At 41.8% G+C, this 17127-nt stretch overlaps 1 protein-coding gene across 4 annotated transcripts in view; it reads right to left on the bottom strand.

The window, feature by feature from the left end:
- SMARCC1 (SWI/SNF related BAF chromatin remodeling complex subunit C1) overlaps window positions 1–17127 on the bottom strand; it is a gene marked incomplete at both ends in the record, with an annotated part of 93870 nt that overhangs the window by 48065 nt on the left and 28678 nt on the right. For all 4 annotated transcript variants that reach the window (XM_080715655.1, XM_080715654.1, XM_080715656.1 and 1 more), the window contains 5 exons: window positions 3805–3876; window positions 8836–8957; window positions 12682–12719; window positions 14734–14793; window positions 15998–16122. In XM_080715655.1, the coding sequence (XP_080571781.1) occupies window positions 3805–3876; window positions 8836–8957; window positions 12682–12719; window positions 14734–14793; window positions 15998–16122 (417 nt within the window). The remainder of the gene's footprint in view (window positions 1–3804; window positions 3877–8835; window positions 8958–12681; window positions 12720–14733; window positions 14794–15997; window positions 16123–17127) is intronic.

The following is a 17127-nucleotide window of genomic DNA, read 5'->3' on the forward strand; positions in this document are numbered from 1 at the left end:
CAAAATTCAGACTTTCATTTTCTGGTGGCGGTATGGGGTAAGATAGAACCTAGGACCTTGCTAGCACTAGACAAGCACTCCACCACTGATCTACATCCTCGGCTCCACAGGGTAAAATTCATTAGGTAGATATGCATCCTTTCAGAAACAATAATTCACAGAAGCAAAAATTTTCAGGTTCTTCACAATTATACATAACAAAAAATTAAGACAGGAGGGCAATGAACAACAGTGATATTGTATTGAGTGTGTTGGTATTGGAAAACTACTCCAGTATTGATTTCCAGTAAAAATGCGAAAGGCAGTCAGAGTCTGGGTGCTGCTCAGTGGCTCGGGCAGGACAAGGCAGCAGCTTAGCTATTTACATTCCAAAACCCCCCCCACCCGCGCCCTTTGTCCTAATGTTTACCAAGAGTAAGAATGTAAAGGCAATTAAAGCCTTTACCCTTAAAAATACCCAGACACAATTAAAAGCCCTAAGATCACAGTGACCCTGCCCAAGATCTGTCTGGCTCTTGGAGACTGCATATTGCATATTGGCTGTAATTAGTGCCTACGTCTCCCTCCTAGTCTTTGGGACCCGGCCTTGCCATGGGAAATGTAAACTCCGTGTGTTGCTGCAAAGCACCCATAGTTGATGGGCAACCAATACAACAAAGGTAAAAAGAAGGCAGATAATTGATCCCTGCACTTACTAAGTGCAATACCGGCAGACAAGATGATGCATGGGGCACGCTTGTAATCCTAGCATTCGGGAGGCTATCTATTAACATTTCTAAAAACACATAAAAGCCTGGCTATCGGAGGTCAGGTACACTGGAGCATAAAAAGTACACTGCTCAAAAGGTCATGCACTTATAATCCCAGTACTTGGGAGGCTGAGACAGGAGGAACACAGGTTCACAGAGCCTCAGCAATTTGGTAATGCCCTTAGCAATTTGGCAAGACCAAATAAAAAATAAAATAGGGTTAAGCCAGGTGTGGTGGCGCACGCTTGTAATCCCAGCATTGCATACCGCTACACTGAGACCCGGAGGATCGAGGTTCACAGACAGCCTCAGCTACTTAGTGAAGCCCTCTGCAACTCAGTGAGACCCAGTTTCAAAATAAAGAATAAATAAAATAGGGCTGGGGGTAGCTCAGAAGTCGAATGCCCCTGGGTTCCATCCCCAGACCCGCCAAAAAATAAAGTAAAATAAAATAAAATAAAATAAAATAGAGCTAGGGTATAGTTCAGAAATAGAATGCTCATGGGTTAAATTCCTATTACCCCCCCAAAGCTCCTGAGTAACCAAAGGTAGCTACCTGAAGACTAGAGGAGTAACTTCTAAAGCAAAATGGGCTAAAATGCAAAACTGTGCCTTTAAAAGAGAGAATAATAAAGATGTGAAACATTTATAAATGATGACAATGGCCAAATGAATAGTACCATGGCTAAATAGGCACCAAAGTCATTAGGGCTTTTAAAAAAATTTTTCTGCCGTACTGAGGATGGAATCCATGGGCATTCTACCTCCAAGCTACATCCCCACCCCTATTTTTCAGTCTTTTTTACTTTTTTTTTTTTTTTTTGTGTATGTGTGTGTGTGTGGTACTGGGGTTCCTGGAAACCCTTCTACCTCTGTGTTACACTCCCAGACCCATTTCTATACTTTCTGATTTGGAAACAGGGTCTCTTAAGCCAGTGAGGCTGGCTTCGAACCTTGCGATCCTCCTGATTCCACTTCCCAAGCGCGGGGGTATTACAAGCGTGTGCCACCACACCCGGCTCCTTTTTAATTTTGCAACAGGGTTTCACTGAGTTGTGAAAGGGCCTTGCTAAATAGCTAGGGTTGACTGTGAAGCTCGATCTTCCAGTCTCAGCCTCCAAAATACTGGGATTACAAGTATGTGCCACCACACCCAGCTTGATTAAGGCTTCTTATGACAATCTGTGATTCTGATTTTAGGTGACTACAGCTCTGTTTTGGGAAAGCCAAAATTATGTTAAATATAAAAAATTAGAACATCAAATTATCATGTATAAACAACCTTAAAATATTCATCATTAAATTATCTGTCTTATGCCATAAGTTTTATGTGAAAATTATAAGTCTATTCTTCCTTTACAGTTTAAAACTGTATATTTGGATTACAGGTTAATACTATGAAGATAATATATGAAAAGGTATTTATTTATGGCATAAGAGTAATAGATTCATGTTAAAAATAATGATTTCCAGAAGTAAATATTGATAGATCACGAGGAAAAAACAAACATGCTTCTGGGTAACCCTTCCATGAAGTTTTTCTGTTTCTGAGACAAAAGCACAACTATGCTGAATGCAGTTAGCTCAATTCAAATGTACTGGCCATTATGTTTCTCACTAAGTGGCTGAGGCTGGCTTCGAACCTGTGTGACCATCTTGTCACAAAAGATGCGTCACATGCATGCACCTCCATGCCCAGTGACTTTTTCTTTTTAATTTTTTATTGGTGCATTATATTCATACATCATATTGGGGTAAAAAACTTGTGTGGACATACATGTATACATCACCCATTTAGCCCTACTGAATTCCCACCCCATCCCTCCTTCCCTTGCTTGGCTTAGTGGCTGACTTCGATATGTTAAAGTACATTGTGTGTTTTAGAGATTTTCCTCTTCCCCCCTCCTATCCCCTCATTTAGGTTGTCTTGTTTACTCCTCTATAGGATTTCCTTTTTCACCTAGAGTTCCTCCTATGAGGAACTCTAGCTTTCACATATTAGGGAAAGCACCTGATTTCTTATTTTTGCGACTTTTTTTAAAAGCAGTACTGGAAACTGAATCCAGGGGCATTCGACCTCCATGCTACACCCCCTGCCCTAGTTTTCATTCTTTATTTTGAAACCAGGTCTCAATGAGTTGTAGAGGGTCTCACTAAGTAGCTGAGGCTGTCTGTGAACTGCGATCCTCCAGTCTCAACCTCCCGAACACTGGGATTACAAGCATGTGCCACCACGCCTAGCTAACACTTTCTTATTTTTATTTTTTTGTGGTACTAGGGATGGAACCCAGGGGTACTCTACCTCTGAGCTACACCCCCATTCCTATTTTTTATTCTTTATTTTGAAATAGGGTCTCACTGAGTTGCAAAGGGCCTCACTAAGTAGTAGTTGAGGCTGTCCTCGAACCGCAATCCTCCTGTCTCAGCCTCCCAAATGTTGGGATTACAAGTATGTGCCACCACACCCTGCCTATTCTTTATTTTTTTAATCAGGGTCTCACTAAGATGCAGAGCCTAACTAGGTGATGCTGACCACTAATCCGTGATCCTATCTCAGCTTCCCAAATACTGGAATTACAAATGTACACCACCACGTGAGGCTGTAATATGCTTTTAATTATTAATCAATCATCAGGGAGAGAAGATAAAGTTTCTATTTTCATCTGAACTTTTATACATGATTAAATATAATCTACAACACACATAAGTTGGGAAGTCTTTGAAGAGGCTCGCCATGAAACTGTACTCTTCCTGTCTCAGCTTCCCAACTATTGGGATTATAGGCATGCGCCATAAATGTCGGGCTCTAAATACCTTTTACTGAATCAATCCTTAACAGCAAGAGGCGATATGCATGTAGTTTAAGGTGTGGGAAGAAAAAAAAGAAACACAACTTCCGTTGAAGTAAGAAATGTCATGCAAATGCATTGGGAATAATGTTGTGAGTGGAGGCAGATACTAACTCCCCAAACCAGCAACAGCAAACTCAGAAGAGTAATTTTAAAATCTCTGCAAAGAACAAACAGGTAAAAAGGCTTTTAAAACATTGGCTTACATTTCTGGAGTCTTGGATTTGTTTTTCCCATTGAAAAACTCAGGAAGAGCACGCCGTTCAATTACATGTATACTGAGAAGTGAAAAAAATAAAAGAGGATTAAAAGTCTTTTTTCCCCCTTCCCCCCAGGTCTGGGGATGGCACCCAGGGCCATTCAACCTCCAAGCTACACAACCCTGCCCTATTTTTCATTCTTTATTTTGAAACCAGGTCTCACTGAGTTGCAAAGGGCCTAAGTAGCTGAGGCTGTCCACGAACTGCGAGCCTCTGGTGTCAGCCTCCCAAACGCTGGGATTACAAGTGTGCACCACCACACTTGGCAAGAGTCTTTTTTGGGAAAAAAAAAAATCATAAAATTTGAGTAATGCTTCAATTTTCAAAGTAAAACCAATAGATCCAACAACTGAGCACTGCTTGCTAAGATTAACTAGAATGGGTAAGTTCCTCTGTACTACAAGATACAACAAATTTATTTATTTGTGGCACTAGGGGTGGAACCCAGGGGCAGTCTACCTCCAAGTTACTCTCCCAGTCCTATTTTTTGTTCTTTATTTTGAAATAGGGCCTAAGTTAAAAAGAACCTCACTAAGTAGCTGAGGCTGGATGTGAACCGTGATTCTCCTGTCTCAGTCTCCCAATTGCTGGGATTACAAGGATGTGTCATTAAGAAGGGCTTTTTAGCTTATTTTTTATTTATTTATTTTTTGGTGGTATGGGGGTGGAACCCAGAGGCTTTCTACCTCTGGGCTATACTCCCAGACCCATTTTATATTTTATTTGGAAACAGGGTCTCATTAAATTGCTGAAAGCCTCACTAAGTAGCTGAGGCTGGCTTCGAACCTGCGTGATCCTCCTGTTTCAGCCTCCCAAGGGCTGGGATTACAAGTGTACCCCACCATGCCCGGCTTTTTGGCTTATTTTTGAAATAGGATCTAAGTTGTGAAAGGGCTTACTAAGTAGTTTAGGCCAGCCACGAACCTGTAATCCTCTTGTCTCAACCTCCCAAATGCTAAGATTAAAAACATACACCACCACGCTCGACGATACAACAAATTTAAAGTTTTAAGTTTCCTCTTTCTCATTTCAATAATTATTATGGTTTTATTTCCACAGTGCTGGAGACTGAAGTGAGAGCCTCATACATGCTAAAGAAACATCTTGGCCACTGATAGCCGGTTGTGATGGTGCACGCTTGTAATCCCAGCATTCAAGAGGCTGAGATCTGAGGACTGCAGTTCACGGACAGCCTCAGCTACTTAGTGAGGTCCTCTGCAACCTAACGAGCCCTGTTTCAAAAGAAATAATAAAATATAGGGCTGGGGATGTAGCTCACGGGTAGAATGTCCCTGGGTTCCATTCCCAGTATCATAAAACAAACAGAAAAACAAAGCTAAAACAAATAAACAACTAAAAGACAATGGCATTCATAATAGCCAACAATTCAGATTCGATGAGCCTTTGTTCAGCCCTCAAAACATGGGGTGGCCTGGCATGGTGAACATGCCTATGATTCCAGTACCTGGGATGCTGAAATAAGACGATCAAAGGTTCAAAGATAGCCTCAGCTACTTAGTGAGCCCCTGTTTCCAAATAAAAAACAAAACAGGGCTGAGGGTATAGCCCAGACGTAGAATGCCCTTGGGTCCTGACACACCAATACCTCCCCCGCAAAATCCAGAAGAAACACAGGATGTACTTTTTTTTTTTTTTTTTTGGTGGCACTGGGAATTTAACTCTGGGGCATTCTAACTCTGAACTATCCCCTATAACCCTATTTTATAATTTTAAAACATGGTTTCACTAAATTGCAAAGGACTTCAATAAATTATTGAGGCTGGCTGTGAACCTGCAATCCCCCTTTCTCAGCTTCCCAAGTACTGGGATTACATGGGCATGCGACCATACCTACTTCGATTTACTTAAATTTAAGTAATGAACTGCTTTTTTCTTTATTTTTTTGGAAATGGGGGTTAAACCAAGAGGCACTCTCGCAATTATACTCTCAGCCTGTTGTACTTTTCATTCTGAAATAGGGTCTCACTAGGTTGCTGAGGGTTTTGCTAAGTTGCTGGTGCTGGCCTTGAACTTGGATTCCTACTGTCTCAGCCTCCCAAGTACTCAGATCACAGGTATGTGCTACCACGCCTGGCATAAGCTGCATTTAGTAGGATCACAGATTTTTTTTGTGGTACTGGGGATGGAACATAGGGGTATTTTACCTCTGAGCCACACTGCCGGCCATATATATATATAGATATAGATATATAGATATAGATATATATATAGATATATACATTTCTCTTTTTTTTTTTTGGTGGTACTGGGGTTCCTGGAAACCCTTCTACCTCCGGGTTATACTTCCAGACCTATTTTATATATTTTATTTGGAAACAGGGTCTTCTCTTAAGCCAGCGAGGCTGGCTTCAAACCTGTGCGATCCTCCTGTCTCCGCCTCCCAAGTGCAGGGATTACAAGCGTGTGCCACCATGCCAAGCTCCAGTCCTATTTTTTATTCTTTTTTTTTTGAAACAGGGTCTCACTGAGTTGCAAAGGGCCTCACTAAGTAGCTGAAGCTGTCCGTAAGCTGATCCTCCCATCTCCACCTCCCGAATGCTGGGATTACAAGTGTGTGCCACCATACCAGGCCGACAAAACTAATTTTTTCTTTTTGGTGGTATGGGGATGGAACCCATGGGCCTTCTACCTCCGGGCTACACTACCAGAACTATTTTATATTTTATTTGGAAATAGGATCTCTTAAGCCAGCTGAGGCTGGCTTCGAACCCGCGTGATCCCCGTCTCAGCCTCCCAAGCGTGGGGATTACAAGCGTGCGCCACTACGCCCGGCTTCGACAGAACTAATTTTTAACATTACATTAAAAACACAAAATAATTTTATCAAACGCTACAGGCCAGGTTTGATGGCCGATCCCTGTAATCCCAGTACCAGGGAAGCTGAGACAGAGGATCACAGATTCAAAGCTAGCCTCAGAACAATTTAGGGAGGCCCCCAGAAACTTATAAAAAAGGGCTGGGGGTGTATCTCAGAAGCAAAATACCCTTGAATTTTATTATTATCAGTACACAAAAAAAGGTTATAGGTTCAAAGTACTATAGAAGGATTAAATCAAGCCGGGCGTGGTGGTGCACGCTTGTAATCCCTGGGCTTGGGAGGCTGAGACAGGAGGATCGCACAGGTTCGTGCCAGCCTCAGCTACTTATTGAGGCTCTCAGCAACATAGTGAGGGCCTGTTTCAAAATAAATTATAAAACAGTCTGGAAGTATACCCTGGAGGTAGAAAAGTCCCTGGGTTCCACCCCCAGTACCACTAAAAAAAAAAAAAAAAAAAAAAAAAAAAGTTAAATCAAGCAAGCTTAATATAGTACACAAGTGAACAAAAGATGTATATTGAACAAAGTTTTTCATACTAACAGTAGCAATGTTCTTCTTGATGACATTTTAGTTTTCTAAAAGGTTTCTAGATATAGAACCGTGATCTTCCAGTCTCCCCCTCCTGAATGCTGGGATTACACACACACACACACAATCTATTTTATTTGTGTGGTACTGGCTTCTCTACCTCCAAGCTATACTCCCAGACCTATTTTATACTTTATTTGGAAACAGAGTCTCAATAAGCTGCTGAGAGCCTCACTAAGTTGCGGAGACTGGCGAACCTATGCGATCCTCTTGTCTCAGCCTTCCCGAGCGCTGGGATTACAAGTGTGTACCACTATGTGCTCGGCTTCAGGATTTATATTTAAAAACAGTGTTTTAGTCCGGGCATGGTAGTGCATGCTTGCAATTCCAGCATTCAGGAGGCAGACACTAGAGGTTCGTGGATCGAGGATAGTCTCAGCTACTTATTGAGGCCCTTTGCAACTCAGTGAGACCGTTTCCAAAAACAGAAAAACTAAAAAATTGGACAGAAGGTGTAGCTCAGAGGCACAATGCCACTGGGTTCAATCCCTGATACCACCCACACCCACACCCACAAAAGAACATTATTTTTCTTTTTTTTGGAGTAACTAGAGATGGAACCCAGAGGCATTCTACCACGGAGCTCCACCCCCCCAGCCCTATTTTTTTTTTTTTTTGAGGGGTGGTGGTGGTGGTTCTAGGAAACCCAGGGGCCTTCTACCTCTGGACTACACTCCCAGACCTATTTTTTTTTTTTAATTTGAAAACAGGGTCTCTTAAACCAGCCAAGGGTGGCTTTGAACCTGCACGATCCTCTTGTCTCAGCCTCCCAACCCAAGCATTTACCCCTGTGAATCACAGCTGAACCTAAGTCTTATGTTAAAACTTATAAAACTATACAACTTTAAATTACCACTTTTATCCACAATTTTTCAAGAGCACATTCCAAAGATAAAATTACTTTCCAAGCTGGGCATGGTGGCGTATGCCTGCAATCCTAGTACTTGGGAGGATCAAAGAGAATGATCACAGATTTATGGCCAGCACAGACTGTTGGCAATGTAGTGAGACTATTTCAAAGCAAAGAATAAAAACTAGGGCCGGGTGTGGTGACTCATGCTTGTGCTCCCAGCATTGGGGAGGCAGGGACAGGAGGATCGCAGTTTGCGGACAGCCTCAGGTACTTGACGAGGCCCTTCACAACTCTGTAAGATGCTGTTTCAAAAATGAAAAAGACTTAAAAAGACAGGGCTGGGGTGTGGCTCATAGGTATAATGCTCCTGGGTTCCATCAAAACAAAACAAAACCTAGAACTGGGGATGTAACTTGGAGGTAGAATGCCCCTGGGTTCAATCCTCAGTATTTCCTTTCTCTCTCTCTCCCTCTCTCCCTCTCTCCCTCTCTCTCTCTCTCTCTCTCTCTCTCTCTCTCTCTCTCTCTCTCTCTCTGTCTCTATGTCTGTCTGTCTGTCTGACACACACATACACACTCCTTTCCATTTGCCTCATCAAGTGTGACAGAAATTTCAGCTGTGGCACTGAGGCCCAACTCCTGGTTTCAAGGGAGGCCCCCTTCCTCGGTACCACACTCTAGACAAGTGGTCCACTCACCAGTTATAATCAAACCAGGAGGCATAGCTGGGAATAATGATGTGATTCGTCTGCTCTGTCACGTTGTCTTCACCAGGGTCAAGTGCTCGAGATTGATCACCTTTGCTAGGATCTTCATCTTCCTAGAGAGAGAGAACTAGATAGGTCAACATATCACTTTTCTGATATTCAATGAAGCTAGTTCACTGGAGAACCAAAATAACAATTTTCAAGCGAAAACATTTCAATTTCTAAGGAACAAAGTAGTGAGCTGAGCCTGGAGCTGTGGGACATGCCTATAATTCCAGTACTTGGGAGGCTAGGATAGGGTAATTGCAGGTGAGAGGCCAGCCATGACAATTGAGCAAGACCATTTTAAAACAAAAAATAGAAAAAGCTAGGGATGTAACACTCCTGAGCTCCATCTTTAGTGTTAAAAAAGAAAAAATTTGCCAGGCTTGGTGGTGCACGCTTGTAATCCCCAGGGTTGGAAGACTGAGACAGGAGGGCTGCACAGGTTCAAAGCCAGCCGCAGCTACTTAGTGAGACCGTTTATAAAATAAAATATAAAATAGGCCTAGGAGTATAGATTGGAGGTAGAAGGCCTCTGGGTTCAACCCTCAGTACCTCAAAAAAAAAAATAAATAAGTAAATAAGTAAATAAATAAATAAATAAAAGTAGGCAGCTGACAGAGCAAGTTGTACTCCTTTTACAGATACGGCACTAGTCTCAGAGATGATAATATGACAAGATTAATTAGCAAGTTAATTGATTAAAGGCTGTATTTAGAATCAAGAAATGAGACTTAGAGCCTAAAATTATTTATATTGGCACTGGGGGCTGATCCCAAGGGTCCCCCAAGACACAACCTAGCGTGTTTCATTTTTTTGCTTTGAAAGGTGGCCTCAAAAAGTTGTTGTGGGCTCGGCTTGGTGGCGCACACTTGTAATCCCTGCACTTGGGAGGCAGAGATAGGAAGATCGCACAAGTTTGAAGCCAGCTTCACTGGCTTAAGAGACCCTGTTTCCAAATAAAAATATAAAAAATGAGTGTCTGGGTGTGTAACCCGGAAGTAGAAGGGTTTCCAGGAACCCCAGTACCACCAAAAAAAAAAAAAAAAAAAAAGTTTTGGGTCTTGGTACATGGCAAAGGCTGCTCACAACCCTGTAACTCTCCCTTCCTAACCTCCCATGTGCCACTGTGCCACCTCCACAATGACTTTTTTCATTATTTGCCCAGTTTTCCCTATTCCTAGCTCACAGATTTAAGTTGTCAGTTCTAGCCAGGCAATATGGTACATACTTATACTCTCAGTTCTTGGGAGGCTAAGACTACATGTTCATGGCTGGCCTCAGCTACTTAGACCTGTTTCAAAATTTAATTTAAACAATAAGTCTAAGCAACGTATGGTGGCGCACGCTTTTAATTCCAGCATTTGGGAGGCTGAGACAGGAGGATCGCAGGATCCCTGCCAACCTCAACTACTAGTGAGGCCCTGCACAAGTCAAAGAGACACTGTTTAAAAATAAAGAATGAAAAAATAGGGCTGGAGATATAGCTTAGAGGTAGAATGCCCCTGGTACTACCAGTACTACAATCCCCAGTACTTAAAAAAAAAAAAAAAAAAAAAGTCTAGTGGTGTAGCTTGGAGGTAGAATGACCCTGTATTCATATCCTAGTACCATACACACACACACAAAAGGTGCCAGTTCTGATGTTTTGCATTAGGAGTCTAAAGATACTATTAAAATCATACAAAGACAAGTTTGCCTCCACCTCAAATACTGAGCACTGAAGGTATAATCTCTCTCTCTCTCTCTCTTTTGCAGTACGAGGGAATGAACCCAGGGGGCATTCTACCTCTGAGATACACCTCTGGCCCTATTTTTATTCTCTATTTTGAAACAGGGTCTCACTAAGTTGCGTAGGGCCTCACTGAGTAGCTGAGGCTGGCTATGAACCTCGATCCTCTAGTCTCAGCCTCCCGAATAATGCTGGGATTACAAGCATGCGCCACCACACCCGGCTCATCTCATTTCTTTTTCATGAACATCCAGTTATAGAAGATACCACATATCTCTTATGAGGATAAAGAAATGATAAACAGAGCTACTGCACAGTAAACAGAATAGCAAATCAGGCAGTACAGCTAGAGGAACTATACCTTTATCTGTTCTAATTACTACTTATAATTAGCTCTAATTTTTATCCGATTTATAGAGAGTTTACAAGTAATTCTACCTAAGACACTAGCTTCATAATATATTTAAAATAAATCCTAGCCAGGCATGGTAGTGCATACTTGTAATCCCAGCATTTGGGAGGCTGAGACCAGAGGATCCCGGTTCACGGACACCCTCAGCTACTTAGTGAGACCCTCTGCAACTTAGTGAGACCCTGTTTCAAAATAAAGAATAAAAAATTGGGCAGGGAGTGTAGCTTGGAGGTCAAATGCCCCTGGGTTCCATTCCCAAATCTGCAAAAATAAAATATTTCCTTTAGGTCAAAATATCATGCCTGATATTATTAGTCCATAGTATTTAATTCTTTTATTTTGAAACTAACTTGTGGAGGGCCTAAGTTGCTAATGCTGGCTGTTCATCGGGAATTCTCCTGTCTCAGCCTCTCAAGCACTGGAATTACAAGTGTATACTACCATTCTTGGCACTCAAGATTTTTTCTAACATACTGTTTATATTCAAATAGACTTAAGTGTCCCATAATTTTTTTTTGTGGAACTTGGTATAGAACACTGGGGCATTCTAACCCCAAGCTACACCCCCAGTCCTATTTTTTATTATTTGCTTGCATATTTATTTATTTATTTATTTGGTACTGGGGATGGAACCCAGGGGCATTGTACTTCCGAGCCACACCCCCAGCCCTATTGTTTAGTCTTTTTATTTATTTTATTTTATTTTATTTTTTGCGGGTCTGGGGATGGAATTCAGGAGCATTTGACCTCTGAGCTACACCCCCTGCCCTATTTTGTATTCTTTTTTTTTTTTTAAAGATTTAAAGAAGTTTATTATAAAGATAGAAATACAGAAAATAGAAATATAGCTCCATACCAGACTGGCATGGAGGGGTGACTTGAATGAATACACCCTACTTTTTATTCTTTATTTTGAAACCGGGTCTCACTGAATTGCAGAAGGCTTAAGTAGCTGAGGCTGTCCACGAACCATGATTCTCTGGTCTCAGCCTCCCAGATGCTAGGATTACAAGGGTGCGCCACCACGCCCGGCAGTCTTTTTATTATATTCATTCATTTATTATTATTATTATTATTTTTTTTTGGTGGTGGTACTGGGGTTTCTGGAAGCCCTTCTATATCCGGGCTACACTCCCAGACCTTTTTTTTAAATTTTATTTTTGGAAACAGGGTCTCTAAGCCAGCGTGGCTGGCTTCGAACCTGCGCAATCGTCCTGTCTCTGCCTCCCAAGCGCGGGGATTATAAGTGTGCACCACCAATGCCCGGCCAGTCTTTTTATTTTTTGAAAGAGTCTCACTGGGTTGTGAAGGGCCTTGCTAAGTAGCTGAGGCTGTCCGCGAACTGCGATCATCCCCTCTCAGCCTCCCAAATGCTGGAATTACAAGGATGTGCCACCATGCCTGGCTTATTCTTTATTTTGCAACAGGGTCTCACTAAATTATGAAGGGCCTCACTAAGTAGCTGAGGTTGGCCTCAAACCTGTGATCTCCTATCTCAGATGCCCAAGTACTGAGATTACAAGTGTGTACCATGATGCTTGGCTAAGTGTTCCATAATTTTTGTATACATAAAATGCAGTGGTTTTTTTCCCCCCAGTACATGTGATGGCAAAACAAAGTTCTCTCATACGAGAAATAAGTAAAGTTTTACCTTTCCGCCTGTTGTGACCGTTTCTTCATCCTGCTCATCTACAAAATGAAAACACATAATTTATTATAAAAACAGGTAATGTTCAGATTATCTGGAATCATTATAGCCACAAAATTTATACTGCACAAAGAAAAGCAAAGAACTGGGGATTAAAGTAAAATTACCTAAAATAATTACACACACACAACATGCGCGCGTGTTCACGCACGAAGGGGGAACTGGGAAATATACCCAAAGGAACGCTAGCTCTGACCCAAACTTCCAGCCCTATTTTATTTTGAAACAGGGCCTCACTAAGTTGCTCAGGGTCTGAGTTGCTGAGACTGGCCTCAAACTTAGGAAAGACCTGTCTCATTTTCCCAAACACTGGGATTGCAAGCATATGCCACCATGCCTGGCTAGGTTAATTATAACTTTACACAGAAGTACAGAGGTGTTAGAAATTCAAAATATATGCTGGACACGGTGACCCACGTTTGTAATCCCAGCATTTGGGAGGTGGAGAAGGAAGAATCATTGTTTTCTGACATCCTCAGCAATTAGTGAGCCTTGTAATTCAGTGAAACCTTGTTTCAAAATAAATAGGAAATACGGCTGAGGGTATAGCTCAGATGTAGAATGACCCTGGGTTCCACCCCCAGTACCGCAAAATAAATAAATAAATAAATGAAATTCAAAATATAGGTAATACAGATGATCTTGCTAGTAATAGAAAAGGGATCTGATCAGGGCTCCTGAAGATTAGTGAAAGAAAGTAATGATACTTCAAATTGCACTGCAAAAGTCTGTGACATGTAAGGAATAAAGAGAATGAATTCCTACAATGCCTAGTAAGAGTATCCTCCTCCCTGAGGACGACGGACTCCAAGAACTAAAGATTGATCTTACACAGAATAAGAAAAAAAAAGCCACAGAAAATTTAAAATAAACAGTTTTTACATTGTAACGCAACAGTGCCAATGTAGAAAAGGTATATGAGAAGCCAGGTGTGGTGAAAAAAGACTTTTAATCCCAGTACACAGAAGGCTGAGGTGGGAGGATCACAAATTAAAGGACAGCCTCAGCAAATAGTGAGACTCTGATTAACGTCGTGTGACCCTATTTTATTTATTAATTATTTTATTTTTTTGATGGTACTGGGGTTCCTGGAAGCCCTTCTACCTCCGGGCTTCACTCCCACGGGCTACACTCCCAGACCTATTTTTTAACCTTTTTATGTGGAAACAGGGTCTCTTAAGCCAGCAAAGCTGGCTTCGAACCAGCGCGATCCTCCTGTCTCCGCCTCCCAAGCGCGGGGATTACAGGTGTGCGCCACCACGCCTGGCGTGTGACCCTATTTTAAAAAGAAACAAAATAGCTGGGGATGGTGGCACAGCTCCTAATCCCAGAATTTTGGGGAGGCTGAGACTGGAGGATCATGTCTCGTGGACAGCTTCGGCAAATCAGTGAGACCCAGTTTCAAAATAAAGAATAAAAAATAGGGCTGGTGGTGTACCTTGGAGGTAGAATGCCTGTTGGTTCCATCTCCAGTATCAAAAACAAAACAAAACAAAAACAACAGAAACAAAATAGGGCTGGGATGAATCTATAGGTAGAATATCCCTGGGTTTCCATCCCCATCACCACAAAAACAAAACAAAACAAACAACCAGCTGGGAATGGTGGCGCATGATTCTAGTCCCAGAATGTGGGAGGCCAAGACAGGAGGATCACAGGTTCGAGGCCAGTCTCAGTTGCTTAGTGGGACGCTTTGCTACTTAGTGAGACCCTGTTTCAAAATAAAGAATAAAAAAAAAGCTGCAGATGTAGCTCAGAGGTAGAATGCCTCTGGGTTAAATCCCCAGTGCTACAAAGACACAGAAACACAGGAATAAAAATAACGAACAATAAGAAATTAAACTGGTCAATATGGTGGCACACCATGATGGAACTGAAGGAAATCAGACTCAGGACCTGGGGGTCCTACACACAGCACCGAAAGCAACAATTCTCAGCATAGAAGACTATTGGAGTAGGTGAGGTATTTAAGAAAGACAACCAAAGAGTATTCACCTAGATCTGCTACAGTTCCTCCTTTAACAGGCGTGTTTTCACTGTCTTTCTTTGGGTTTACTAGAAGGAAGAAAAAGCATATCACTGTGTGTAGAGGAAAGTTGTACTTGTTTAGCAGAAGTAGACAGAATAGAACACGATTTTAGAAAACATTTATCTCATTCCAACTCTAATGTAATTCACGTTCAGATCAAAACCACAAACTAGCTGAAAAAGTTGACAACATTCTGTAATTACCCAAGTGGTTAATAAATTTCCTTTATAAAAATAAATAATGCAGAGCGAGGCGTGGTGGCTCACGCTTGTAATCCCAGTACTTGGGAAGCTGAGAAAAGAGGGTATGGGTTCATGGCCAGCCTCAGCAAGTCAGTGAGACCTTCTTTCAAAATAAAGAATAAAAATAGGGCTGGGGGAGTACTCAGAAGTACAGTGTTCCTGGGTTGACTCCCCAGTACTGCAAAGAAAGAAAGAAAGAAAGAAAAAAAAAAAAAAAAAGCAGATATATTCACAAAACCGGGGGAGGGAAAGAGAGAAGGGATGCCAGGCGTGGTGGAGCATGCTTGTAATCCCCGCGCTTGGGAGGCTGAAACAGGAGGATCGCACAGGTTCGAAGCCAGCCTCAGCTACTTAGTGAGGCTCTCAGCAACTTAGTGAGACCCTGTTTCCAAATAAAGTATAAAATATAGATCTGGGAGTATAGCCCGGAGGTAGAAAGCCTCTGGGTTCCACCCCAGTACCAACACAAAAAAAAAAAAAAAAAAAAAAAAAAAAATACATACCAAAACATGTAAAAACTTTTCACTATTTCTCCAAACAACAATAACAACAACAACAAAAAAAAAATTTAAGGGGATACTGGTAATTGAATCTAGGAACATTCTTAGCCCTTACCTATTCTTACGAAACAGGACCTCCCTAAGTTGCTGAAGGTCTTCCTAAGATGCTGAGTCTGGCCTGGAGTTTTTTTTAAAAACTCCTACTAGGCTGGACGTAGTGCTGCATGTTTGTAATCTCAGTAATTAGGAGGCTGAGACAGGAGGATAGCAGGTTTGTGGCCAGCTTTAGCTATTTACTGAAACCCTGATTCAAAATAAAGAATAAAAATAGGGATGGTGATGTAACTCAGAGGTAGAATGCCTGGGTAACATCCCCAGTAACGAAAAAAAAAAAAAAAAGAAAGTTGAGAACTATAGACCCAGATCAAGAAATAAGTGATCCCCATGATGTAACTGTGTCTAGCACTCACATGCAGAAGAACACAAACCATTTTTGGGCAGTACCACTTCCTCTATATTAGGTACAGGTGTTGGGTCTTCCATGTCCTTGGTAAGATCTTCTTGCTCATCTTCTTCTTTCTGACTTCTGCGTTTTCCATAAAGACTAGCTTGTCTGCAACATACAAAATATATAAAATATAAACAAGACCAATCATAGCTACACACAGAAAACAATTTCTGAGGTTCTGTAATTATTACTAAATATATACTTAAGGGTCACTTTTAGCCAGGTGTGGTGATGCATGCATGTAATCCCAGTACTCGGGAGGTGAGATATGAGAATCACAGGTTCAAAACCAGCCTGGGCAGGCCAGGCCTGGTGAAGCACACTTGTAATCCCAGCATTTGGGAGGCTGAGACAGGAGGATCATGGTTCGAAGACAGCCTCAGCTACTTAGTGATGACCATTGCAACTCAGTGAGACCCTGTTTCAAAATAAAGAATAAAAAATAGGGCTGGGGATTGTAGCTCGAAGGTAGAATGCCCCTGGGATCCATCCCCAGTAAAGCAAACAAACAAACAACAACAAAAATGAGCCTGGGCAACTTATAGGCCCTCAGCAATCTAGGGATATCTTGTTACCAAATAAGATTTAAAATTTGGCTGGGGGTGTAGCTTAATGGTAGAATGCCTCTGGATTCATTCCACAGTATGTCCACCCCAAACACACAGTCACTTTTAAGCTGAGCGTGGGTGCACATGCCTGTAATCATAGAATTTAACGAGACCTTGTCTCCAAATATATATATATATATGTATATACATACACACACACACACACACACACACACACACACACACACACACACATATGGCTAGTGATGTAGTTTGGAGGTATATAGTCTCTGGGTTTAACCCTCAGCACCACACACACACACACACACACACAAAAATGCTTTTAATATAAGGAAAGCTATAAAAACAAAAGACTTCCAAACATCTATGACTTACTTTCAACAAAACTTACAACATAAAGCTGGGTGTGGTGGCGCACGCTTGTAATCCCAGCATTCAGGAGGATGAGACCAGAGGATCGCAGTTCGTGGACATCCTCAGCTACTTAGTGAGGCCCTCCACAACTCAGTGAGACTGTTTCAAAATAAAGAATAAGCCGGGC

Source organism: Muscardinus avellanarius (genome assembly GCF_963383645.1).
Source record: "Muscardinus avellanarius genome assembly, chromosome: 18".
Classification (NCBI taxonomy): Eukaryota; Metazoa; Chordata; class Mammalia; order Rodentia; family Gliridae; genus Muscardinus; species Muscardinus avellanarius.